Source organism: Argopecten irradians, chromosome 3 (assembly GCF_041381155.1).
Source record: "Argopecten irradians isolate NY chromosome 3, Ai_NY, whole genome shotgun sequence".
In the NCBI taxonomy this organism is placed as follows: domain Eukaryota; kingdom Metazoa; phylum Mollusca; class Bivalvia; order Pectinida; family Pectinidae; genus Argopecten; species Argopecten irradians.
Genome location: NC_091136.1, coordinates 36,862,663 through 36,876,022, shown reverse-complemented (window position 1 = coordinate 36,876,022; position 13,360 = coordinate 36,862,663). Strand labels below are relative to the sequence as shown.

General features: G+C 35.0%; 1 protein-coding gene across 2 annotated transcripts; it reads right to left on the bottom strand.

Annotated features, from left to right (window-relative positions):
• Nucleotides 1-443: 443 nt before the first annotated feature.
• Nucleotides 444-10,260, bottom strand: LOC138318442 (potassium channel subfamily K member 2-like). Of its 2 annotated transcripts, none has more exons than XM_069260787.1 (6): nt 10,027-10,260; nt 5,676-5,899; nt 5,187-5,348; nt 3,284-3,616; nt 1,624-1,793; nt 444-1,066 (listed from the first exon to the last, which is right to left on the bottom strand). In XM_069260787.1, the coding sequence occupies exons 2-6, from the start codon at nt 5,815-5,817 to the stop codon at nt 1,025-1,027; spliced, it is 849 nt and encodes a 282-aa protein (XP_069116888.1). In that variant the 5' UTR covers nt 5,818-5,899; nt 10,027-10,260; the 3' UTR covers nt 444-1,024. The 2 variants fall into 2 exon arrangements, with proteins under 2 accessions (XP_069116888.1, XP_069116889.1); XM_069260788.1 differs by lacking the exon at nt 10,027-10,260 and adding an exon at nt 8,928-9,465.
• Nucleotides 10,261-13,360: the final 3,100 nt, after the last annotated feature.

Below are 13,360 nucleotides of genomic sequence, written 5' to 3'. Positions count from 1 at the left end.
TTGGTCGATACTACATTATTGTAATAATGAGGCCAATTATGTATTAACCATGGATCTGATTCATGTAAAATAATTATCCAAAGATCAAATGAAAATCATCAATTAAATAATGGAAAAAAATAATTTAGTCAATTTTTGGAGTTTTGATACTTTGAACTTATCTTAAACAACTATTAATGCCATATGCGTTCATTGGAACATAATGATCTTTTTGGGGAACTGAAACATTCACCTCAGAAGGCACATTAAACGCTTACTCTTTTGGACACCTGGTTCACTAGTTGCTATGACTTATTTGGAGATGTTGTGCAGGTATATTTTGACATTTTATACCCAACTTCGATTTGAATATGATTATTGATCAAGTATTTGCTCAGATTAAAAACTCTTTACTAAAATGGCAATATTCAAATACATCAAATAACTGAAAAATAACACGCATAAAATAATTGACATAATGAGTCGTATAATATATAAAATAATCACCTGAAGCACTTGTGCTCATGAAGTCTACTTTTTCCTACAAGAAGGTTTATATACAACTTTCCATCATGCATGATTGTTACCTGGTAGATTATCGATATTGAGAAACTCCTAATGATTCAAAAGTTTGTCCTGGAGCTATACCTCTAACATTCCTGGAGTAGCATTATTAGTGTTATTGTTAAACCATCTTGAGGTTGAGATACACTGGTAATGCTGAAAATGTAGTGAAACTTTGGCATAAGCACTATGATATAAAAAAAAATGCAGTGTTCAATACAAAAATGCTTTTGTCTAATCTTCCAAAAATCGAGAATATCTTTTTAAAAGACCTGAACCTTCATTGGCAGCGCCCAATACATAGACATCCTATGGAACAAAATAATTTGTCACCATCTGTGAAAATCCTATCACTATTTGAAGATCTTGTTATTCCAGTAACACGATTCATCCTTTTGTAAACCATTTGAGGAAAGATACTGCACGGACTTTATAAGTTCTGGACATTAGGCACATATTGCAAACAATAGCTCGCTTTTGGTCAGAGTTCTATATTTCCTGGTTTTTTCTCTTCCTCGTCGACCTGGAGGATAAACAAAACTGAGATATTAGAAAACATAAAACTTAATAGTTTACATATTTAGGGGCAGTAAGCTACAAATGTATTTAGTTGCACAACCGACAACAAACAGTTACAAGAACAATATGCGCGTTGTATTCAGCTAACTAGTGGTGTCTTAGCTGCAATATTGTAGCTCAGAAGACTTTTAGACGGAATATGGTGTCGTTTCCGAAAGGTATAGAAGGCCGGGTACGTATATTCGTTCTAGTGGTGTCTAAGAGGAAAGGGGTAGCAGGTAAAAATATCATATTAATATTCTAGAGGTCATAAGTAAACCAAATTGAAATATAACATTTGTTAGCCATTTTTATTTGGACCAAAGACACTTTGATACATGTTAAAAATGTAGACTGGCAATTAATTCCTACATGTAGGTCCTGAAAATAAAGTCACAACTTTTCTGCGAACCTTTTTAAAGGCAGTATTCTCATCAATGAGAAGACTTAGGAAATCAGATACCTGGTAATGTGTTTTAAATGACATTGATTTTAATAATTATTGTCATTTTCTGCCCATACCTTTACTTTGCTTCCAGTTTTCTTCTCTATTTTCGAATCCGCCTTCTCCGCTATCTTAGTGTACTCGGCTTGTGCTTGTGATATGAGCGACGCGATATAAGCCAGTCCTAACACTATCCAAATCAGAGTAAGCAGACGATAACCAATACGGAAATCGACTTCCTCGGTACCTATTGACAAGGAAAAAGTGAGAAACTAAGTTCTACAACAAAAGTAATTTAAACGAATAAATGTTTAAAATGATTATAACAGGTGTATAAAAACTACTTCTCTTCCAGTCGCATTTTCCCCTTCATGTACAATACACTGAACGTTACGTTAAAATGACGTGGCAATAGTTGAGAAACATTTAATGTAGATTTTACAGATTATAATACAAGTTCTTTAATTTAATTTTGTGTTGAAATAGATTTCAGAACCGATAGAAAAAATCATAATATGATACCATTTTTTTTTTTTTATTTGGGACTGTGGTTGGAGAAGATTAAGCACCAACATTCTACATATGATAAGTACAAACCTATGTATGTAGGTTCATGGAGTTATATATGCTAACTGAACTGGGATTCGAATCCAACAAAATGTCTTACAGAGCGTCAGTTATTCTCGATACTCCAGGGGTTTCGCTCAGCTTCGATCTCTACACCTCTGGACTATCTCATAGTAAAACTGGAGGCAACAGAACGGAACAGGTAATTTAGTCATTTGATGTACATCAAAAGAACCGTATTACGGTACACTGTGGTCGACCGTGTGACTTCGATGTTAGACATCGCTCACTCTGTAGTCTTCAAAAGAAATTTTTGCTGGCCTGTGGTCAAATGTTTTTCACTGAGCTGCCTTCAATTTTACAATGAAATAGTCCAGGGGTGTAGAGATCGTAAGTGATCGGAACCCCTGGAGTATCGAGGATGAGCGTCAATTTTATAATTTAACATGTATGTATGTTAATTTTTGTGAGCTGTAACATAACATGTATTCGATTTTAAAGGGACAATTCATTCTACGAGAACATTAAAATTTGTATATATATCGGGAAACCCCCAGTTCTAATGCAAATTAGATCAGTCGGTTTTACTGTGATATGTCAGAAAATCCCATGGTGGTGAAATGCGTGTGAAATATTCAAACTCACTCGCTGTCCGCCATTACACATTGTGGTCGAATATCTTGTATGCCGAACCCAGTCCCTTGCTCGTAGAGTAATGCTACTTTTGTCTAGAACAGCTCAAATCGCTCTGACAGAAGTGTGTTTACCTTATTGGGTGAATTGTCTTGCCTAAAAAATCATTATATCACCTCCACAGTGGTTATGTAGTTCATTTGTTTAACGTGCGTGACTTTGGCTCGGATATTGGTACAGCGTACATATTGTACCTGCTTAATCGTATTGATCAACGATTTGTAATTACAACGGTATCAATTAAAATACTAAACAATGACGTGGAATTTGTCAATATCTTATGTTATATGTTTCATAAGAAATGTAGAACAATACATTTATGCCATATTTTGCTTCTTGGTTATGTAAAAGAATTAGCGTGAGTGAATTGTCCCTTTAAAATAACATTACATGATGAAACAACGTGTTTTTCACCTCAAATAATGACATTATGATCATCCCGCTCATTTGTTCAGATAACTCTGGATCAATACTCACCTATAACGTAATCTCCAAATCCTATGGTTGTCAAGGTGATAACACAGTAATACAAGGACTCGGCATACGACCAGTCCTCAGTGGCGGTGAAAATGCCGGCAGGTATAAATACTAGCAGAATAAACCCAGTAAGGGGAACGATAAGAGCTTTAAGACGATGCTCAGCAACATCGTGATTCTTTGAAAATTTCCTGTCCTGAAATGACTTCGTGAGTCCGGCAATTTTATCACCGATTCCTGATAGAAACACAGCACAAAAAGGAATCCCGATCAAGGCAAATACAACAATGAACGCACGGCCGCCGCTCGTGGCTGGACTCTGGTTACCATAACCTTGGAAAAAATATACAACAGAATTATAAAACAGTTCTCGGGAATACTTAATTAAGTTATTAGTAGTTATTATTGGCGAGAAGAATCATATTAAGTTATATATAGCATTGACCACAGGATTCTGATAATTGGTTACAGAGTATGATTATAATCATGGCCCCACCAGAGTGCCCTAAGACCATTTTAAGACGTTTTAGAGGTCTATATAAAAAACGGATAAATACGATAAAAATCATAATCTACATAGTATATCCGGTTTTTTATCTAGACCTCTAAAACGTCTAGAGAATATATGTTAGCAATCTGATTAAAACACAGATCCTAATAACCACTCCGTTCAAAAGAGGATCTGACAATATCCCATAAGGGATCACGTCCAGATGACCTTTATACCACGTGTATTTCAGAGCAAATGCAGTTTCTACACCTTACAACATCAACTGGAAATATCTGTTCGGCCCAGTATAGATATACAATTAGCTTTGTTGTGCACTTCGGGCGAGATGGCTACATACATGAAAATGATTTGGACAGCTTTTTCAAACTATTTCGTCCCCAGTCAAGTTTCTGGCAGTGCCAATTTGATTGGCCATTTCAAAAGGTCATCTTGACGTGACCCCAAATTGGGTGTTCTCAGATCCTCTTATCCAACGTAGTGATAATAAGGATCTGTATTTTAATCAGATTCATATGTTAGAGTATGATTTTTACTGGGTTTTTTTATCTAGACCTCTAAAACGTCTAAAAATGTCTTGGGGCACTCTTGTGGGTCCATGATTATATAATCTGTAACTAATTATCAGATACCTGTGGTATTGACCTTAGAAACAGGCAAATTGCGCTTAAATACATTTTAAAGCACTTCCACCAGTAGGTTATATGCTATAACCATCAAACTATGTCACCAACCTATTTCCTAACTTATCCTAGTATTATGCTCCTTATAGGAAAAATGCACGACCAGACCGGTATCCGAACCCGGGACCATCCGAGCACTTGAGCCGCAAAGTGCTCTTCCGGTCGCCATTATATTGTACAGTACGTGTACCTGAAATGATACCCAAACTGTCAATTTACATTGCTTTATTTTAAAACATGCCAATATCGTTATGTTCATTGATCCGAAGCCTTCTATTGTTATAAATCAATGGGTACAGGATGTTCGTTATATATTTAAATGTCAATGTGGAGAGCAATATTCCGTTGACACAACATGTGTCAATAACACAAAATGCTGCAGACACACGAGAAAGTTTCGGCTTTGTTTCGGAATAAATGACAACATTTTCTCCGCCGAAATTTATTGAAAGTCACTCACAGACGTCTTGCAACTATTGTAATCAACAAATGATAATTATATTAGTATCTGATTCTACATTGAAAAACAATATCAATGTTAGGAAAGAGTTGTACATAGGAATGAAATGCGTGGTATATATCTTTGATTACTTACGCAATCATTGTGGATAAGATTAATGCCTCTTTTTTAAACAATAGTGTTCAGAAATATCAAAGACTTTGTAAGTTATCCTGGAATTAAAGTTCCCCATTAGTCACGTCACCAACATACCGATTGTGGTGACGGCTGTCATGGCGAAGAAGACGGAGTTCCCGTAGTCCCAGAGGGAGGCGCTGTCCGTTTGGTTGGTGGCGATGATCCCCTGGTCATATGCTGTAATGACAGCGCGGACAAACGTCTCCAGTTCCGCTGACGACACGCACGTCTTGGCAGCTGGAATAAAGAGCATTGGAATCAAGTTCGTCAACATCAAAAAGATAATTTCTAAAATGTCAGCGCCACTTCACTTTCGTTCTACAACGGACCTGGCAATTACTTACAGACTGCATATATTGCGACATATCCTAATTATATATCTAATCGTATTCTTGAGTCTGAAATTCACCATAGAATAAAGTCAAGTTGTCATGTAAAAGTAACTAAAGTTTTTGGAACAAAAATGGTCGAAAAATGCAGGAGTTTTAGTTCTCAGACAAATAAAAAGGACGTGTATTAATACAATGACATTATATATACGCCTTTGTTTCTGTTGACTCTTACCTACGAAGTCGGTGAAGGTAGCCCTGGTAACCGTCTTGGTGTCGGATTCGTTAGTCGATTCGAGCGCCATCATCACGGCGCCCCCGATCAGAACATACACCAATAGCGCTAACCCCAGAATCAGAAGTGTCAGCTTCTTCATTGTTCTTGTATATCAATCAGCGATTTACCAGAGAAATCTCTACGTCGACATAAGCTTCCGTCACCACAGCTTAAATAGTGCCCTGTCAAGTCAAAACAGTTCAACCCTCGAGTAAAAAGACAAATTTGCTTTAGATAATCTGAAAAATATGCGTACAGTACATCCTTTAATTTTTGTGCCATAAAAGCCATGAATGATAAGCAAAATCTTTACATGACTTCATTTTGCATGTTGTTCATATAATGTGTATTGCTATATTTTTGTATACTTAGTATATGTGAATTTGGTGTTTGGGTAATGTTCCCATAAACGTGAATGTGTATACGTGCTTCATATAGATTTAGCATATTGTTACGTGCTTGTATGGTATTTGAAATAAATAATGAATATAGTTTCCAGTAGACAAGGCTAACTAGTTTATGTTAATGAATGTATACATGTACATATCGATCAAGCCAGCAAACTGTAAAGTATTGTTAGTTTAAAACTTCGAGAGAAAGAAACTCGTCACCAATATATTAATAATGAATTTTAGAATTTAGTTGACAGTTGACACATCAATTAAGAGAAGCATTTTAAAAAATCGGTGTGATCTTATAAGTCTTATTTTTAATATGTTTTACCTAGCCTATTTGTTAGGTATTGAAGCCTGCCAATGGGCGGCCGTTCATCGATAAAAAATGAGCTGGTATATATCCTTGAGGAATAATGAATACCGTGGATCAATTCTCCAATACGACGTTACCATTATTCGCATTGATTTTTGCGAAGTCTTATCAAATGGTTTATTTATTTCTTTTCTCTACCATTTATGTGTTCAGTTCGATGAGCAATAAAGAATTTTCTATATCAATCCTCCTTGATGGGCACCGAGGCGATTTAGATCAATATAAACAGATTCTGAATACACTGTAGTTGTTTTAACCTGTCACACCAACCACCCGTGGTTTCTAAGACTTCGAACATCTCTCCGTGATCAACATTACAAATGTATGCCAAGTTTTTTTGTCCCATTAGTCTAACCAATCGATACAATGACATTGTTATCATGGCGTCTGACCTGACAACAATACCTTAGTGACAAAATTCAAAATATCATTTCGTAAATCATTTTTGATTCGGATTTTTGTGTACTTGTATAATACTGCTTCAGTAATCATGACCAGTTATGTCCTATAGGTACGGTTTCAGCGTTTCACAAATTATTATCGATGAATCTTTTTTAAATATGCTCCACCGCCGACAGAGCATAAATGATATTCATCATTTGAACAATAATTGGTGTTCAATCGTGTATATAATAGTATAATTAACACAAAAAATAATATAAAATAATTTATTTTGCCTTTGGTGCATGCGCATTCAGTAGTTCATTCCATAAAGGATATAGTGGTACGGAATTTTTCGGGGTGCAATTAATTATTTTTCATATTTTTAACTTCAAGTAAAATTAGATGCTCAAACTTTTCAATGATGATATAGGTGTAAAGTAAGTAACTTGTGTAACTGAAGAAAAATACTAAATCGTCTGCTCCTGTTTTTAATAGTGAAAAAAAATCAATTTGTCAGTGGTGGAGCATCTTTGTCTAATCTTGAGGAGCGTATGATACGAGTTATCTCTTCTTCTTGTTGATTTTAATTGTGACACCATATGTTTCGGATCATAACCTGCCTTGTGTGACATCAGGTGGGCAGACAGCAGACCTCCAAGTACTGTAATACACTTAAGGCATTTATTGGTCATCACACTCACTAACAATCCAATGACTATCCTCAAAATCAGATAACTGTAAAATGTAAAGATGGAATACTGAGATCTGTATACAGTCATTAGTAATAATAAAGCCAATTACATCATAATTTTCATCGAAAAAATGGCGTAATATTTGCACAAAACTAATCACATGGGTCTGATAATTAGTTACAGTTTATATCAATTTCGACCCACCAGAGTGCCCATAGACCATTTTAGATGATTTAATATTAATAGGGTACATGTAGAATACGATTTTTACCGGATTTTGATCAAGACCCCTAAATCGTCTAAACTGATCAATAGGCACTCTGGTGGTTGAAATTGATATAAACTGTAACTGATTCTCAGATCTCTGTGAAACTAAGGATATAAACATTAAATGCACTTTCATGTCCAATTATTTACAACTGAGCCAACTGAAATTGTATCAATGCAACGTCATTTGCATATTACACAGTTATCTGTCCTTGTGGGCAGGTATTGATTGTTTTCGCAAGAGCAGATAACTACAATTTTCAAAGGCGAAATGTCCCAAAACTAGACTACCGCGTCTCTTATTTCGTATATATGTACAGGTAAAGGCAAACATGTCCATATGGACAGTATATTTAAACACAAGATTATTAGGTTTGTTATGGTCTATATTTGTTTACCTAGCCATCGTCAAATCCATAAGTGTGTTGTGTATCTGTGTCATAAGGAGTTATAGATAAGTTGGCAGGGTTGCTAAGGAAATTTAGGACCAAAATCACTTTGTTTTGTTGTCTCCAATTTTGAACTATATGTACGTATTACAATGCATTATGTTAACACATTTCTTGCAATTTACAATACGTATTTTCCAACATATTTGTGAGGCTTGCTATTTTCGTTATTAGCAGTTCAAATGGCCAATATTCGTTTATGTATATATACTAAGGTATCGTCTTTCTTCGTCACCTGTTTCTGAGATTCTATATATATACACGTTACATTTATGTACATATGCATAAGATTGCAAAATTATGAAATATACAATACGTATGTTTGGCACAGTAAATGTGTTCTTCATAACTAAACAGTTTACATTACGTTGTGATCACAGTACCTGCATTTGACGACCGTTTCCACCGAAACAAATGTCCTTGATATAAAATCTTTTATAGAAGTATAGAAACAGACACAGAATAATGGGATATTGATCAATAAATAGCCCAATACCTTCATTGAAATTAATAAAGGAAGACAATATTATAGTGGTTTACTTCTCTTCTCATATAGTATTTTTTCTTTATTTTTTTTCTATTTTAGCAAGTTCTGATGATAAAAATAATAAACCGATTTTTGCAGAAACCTTACATATACATATACTCACACTACATAGGCGACTGGTGTAGTTTCTGCTAAACTTCCCCAATAGTCACAGCACAAAATAAATTCCAAATGACTGTCGTGCTTTCTAACGTCAATTATCTAAACCAATTCTTAACGCTTGATATCTGCTTCATATAACTTTTGACTTTTTAGGAAGGTGTTCACTGTGGAGTTTTTAAAGCCTAACACTAAACGTAGCCCCACGCTTTATGTCGTACGGTTCGACTTGCATGGTCGCTTTCTTTCAATATTGTATACGGTGTATGTAATGTCAATAGGCTAGTGTTTATGGTTCAAAATCTGGTACGTCAGTTAAATACACCCATACTCGGGTGAAGGTTTGTTTTTTACCTGTTGCTATAAACTGTCGATGCGCATACGACTGCTGTTTTTTTTTTTAAAGTCCTGCGATTTGATACATCCATATGCATACATATATATAATATAAATGCATTTTCATATAATGCGACGCTCATCGACGCAGAAATCACATTATCGAATATAATTAATTACACGTAAATACGAAGGCCGAATAATGAGCGTATCGTATTCCAACAGATGTCTTGCATCTATTGACTATGACTCACAGACTTAGGTGGGACCTTGGGCCTTGCAATTGCCTCTTTGCCCACGATGGTTCTCTTTCAAACGGATCCGTTTTTTCCTGTCCCATCATAGATCTATGTGTATGGATGTTATAGGAAGTATACTCCTAGTTAGTATGAGAGTAAGTTAGTTAGTTACTAAAAGTGTAATGGTATGCATGACTCCGCCTATTACTAGACTTTGTCTCACTGACTATAGAGGTCAATGTTCTGTTGTCATGAGGGTTTCGCCTCTTGGAAGAGGTTATAGAAACCCCCTCCGAAACACGTACATAAACCATCACACCCTTTTCTGACTTCTTACTATGGCTTTGTTGTTGTATACATGTATATGTATATATGTGAACATGTGCAAAGGATATGATAGTAGACTGATGAATATCCATATTCATGACACTCCTACAATACCTTTATCAATATTTACCGTAACATTCAATACGGTCACTGCGTTAAAATACCGGACAAAATGCACGACTTGCAGAATTAATACTTTACCTTATTTTCCTAATAGTGTATTTCCATCATGGTCACTATACAGTAACTCCATACAATACGAAACCGGGTGTGTCGTACGTCACACTATATAGCACTACAACACGTGGGTGTGCTGGTGATTTGTTAAATACATTAAACATGATCATATATTGTACACATGCTCAAAATATTGAATCGATATAAGCCTACTTATACATACATATAATACACCCATATCTTAAGCCACAATACTCGCCGTTCCGCTTGAGTAGACATCAAGGTTGACGTTTTGTCGTTACTACAAAAAGCATTTTTTTCTGTTTCTAAAGAGTCTGTTGATAATTCGTTTTTTATGTGCACCGTTTTATACGGAAGAGCATTACCGCCATCAATTATACACTTATATATGAAAAACTACAGTTATGATATCTGTTTTTGAATACATATAAACAATTATCATCGGATAAATAAGTGTATTTATGCACTTATAAGTATATCAACTATAGATTCTCACATATATCTAACAGACTATCTTATCTTAGATATTAAGTGAAGAAGTTTCATCCGTAGTTGTATTTTACTTATCTCACTTACTTTTGGTATCTGGTATACGTATATAACTGGTTTATATGACATATCTATGTAGTCTATGTCTATTAATCTGTACTATTTCTGCAACCGGTACTTATTTCTTTCAAATCAAATTGTATTAAACGTCCATAATACATATTTAATATAACTTAAAATATTCAAGTTGTAACTACAGAAACATTTTGATGTCTTACGCTGAATTATAAGGTCTATATTATAAGACTCTTTCATATGTGGATATGAAGGATAGGGATATTCTACCCGAAGGTCACAAAATGTAGTAAAACCCGAGGCTTGCCGAGGGTTTTGCAACATTTTGTGATCCTGAGGGTAGAATATCCCTATCCTTCATATCCACTTATGAAAGTGTATTTTTCTTTCATACCTCGACGTTTCATTGCAATTTTACAACTATAATATCCCGCCATTTTGAAATAATTCGAAGAAATCTATGACTGGAAGTCAATTTTCCATACCTGAAAAATAATGTGATACTTTCAACACAAATTCCGTTGTTTGCATCTTTTATAGTAAAACCAGTCATATTTGTGAAAGAAATATTAAAATTTTACCAAGGAAATAGAGATTTTGTTGACGCCGTGACGTCACGAGGCTCTATTGCATGGGTAGCCATGCAATACAGCCTCAGGCGACACAAGTGTATTGCCCTGGACCAGCCAGTATTACACGTGTAGGTATGAAAGAAAAAGAAATATATCTTTATAGAAGAATACATACATATATAAGTATAAATGCTATGTTTAGTTACATCAATATAAGTTTGTAATCCTAAATGTGATATCTTAATTTGACTTGTAAAATGCAACTACGGATAAAATGTCTTCACTAAATATATGTGAGACGTACAGACACAGTACTAGTATATATAGTTGCTGTACTTATAAAAGCATAAATACACTTATTTATCCGATGATAACTGTTTATATGTATTCAAAAACAGATATCATAACTGTAGTTTTCCATAAATAAGTGTATAATTTCATATATAACTGTATAATTAATGGCGGTAATGCTCTTCCGTAGTTTTACCAAGTAAATATTTCATTTGTAATCAATGTTTATGGTACTAAGCATATAAGTTTAACACGCGTGTCGGTAATAACAGTATATATTTAAAAATATTCTGGCGGTATCTGATATATAAATAGGTGTTTCTATATTAGCCGACCGGTTATTATACACCAGAGCTGATATATGTGCGACATCTGGATCACAGGGATCGATACTCATACAGTAGCTTCTGTATTGTTTATTTACTCCAAAAATCAAATGGAACATAGTTTAACCATCAACATTTGACATGCACGTCTTTGTTTCGGCAGGTTAAGTGGTACAGTAGAGATTTTGTTGTTTACCCTTTGAGGCTGGAACCTTGATATTCCAAACCGCACTAGACTCATTATGCGATGCTAATGCCAACTACACATGCTAACAACCAATGCCTATGGTTACATGTGGTGACTGTCGTTAGGCAGAGGTGATACCCCAATGGTTACTTTCACTATTACAGGCCAGCAGAAACTTACTTTGAACATGCTTCAAGCTGCCCAATTCTGTTGTCAATTAATAAATTGTCAATAATTAGTACACTAATAAATCCTCGCAGTAAATTAAAATCAAAGTCTTGGATTTATGTAACAGATTGGATCCGTAATTGTAATATGAAGATTGCCGCCTTAGAAGACATGTCAGCTGGATACTTATTGACTCCCCTTTTGTAACATCATACAGACGATATGCAGTAAGAAGCCAATTTGACCTCACAACCTTTGAAGAATCCGAAAATTTTGGTATAACAATTTGACATGCGATTATCGTTGAGGTGAAAATCCAAAACTTGCGTAGTCTCAAGAATCATTTGAATTGGAATTTTATAATTTCTTCTATCTACCCCATGTTTGTTCAAGGTATGTGTAAGAGATCAATCAATCAATTTGGACATAGCCATATTGTTCTTTTGCTTTACGTTTTGTTAAAGCTACGTCCATGGCTATAAAGGTTGTGTCAGCGAGTGGAAATGTCAAAGAATATACATGTATAACTTGTTCAGTGCCTGGCTGCTGTTATATTTATAAAATATGTGGCCAGTCATGGCTTTGGAGCAAGAGTTGTTCGAGAATAGCAATGCACGACTCTGGCACCATCGACTAACAAGAGCATTTTACAAGAACCAAATACACTGTGGTCTAACTGGGACACAAAATTGCCGAAATCCTACATTGTAACATTTTCAGCAATGTTTATTCTGGACGAGCTGATTGACTATAGATGACTATATTAAGCATATTTCTAGTCTCAATGACTAAAACATAGCTTTAAAATCCACGTCCTTTTACATAAATATAAGCAAAAAGGCCTGTACTGTTTTTAAACGTTTTTAGCTCGCCTATTCGAAGAATAGGTGGAGCTAATGTAGTCACCCCGGCGTCGGCGTCCCATTTTATGTTAAAGTTTTTGAGCAAGTTTCTGTTTCGTCAATTGTTTAAGCTTAAGTCATCATAAATGTTTATGATTTTATTTTCCTAATGTGTATGGATGCTGAACGTGATAATACAACCAATTTGGGGCCTTTTAGGTTTTTTTTGAGTCTGTTGATTTGTCATATTTCCATGATTAAATAGTAAATACTTGAACATCAACTTCTTCTGAATAGGCGAGCTCTGCTGTTCTCCAACAGCTCTTGTTATTATTGTTATTGATTTACTTTGATTATCATAAATATAAGACAACAAAAAGGCCTGTA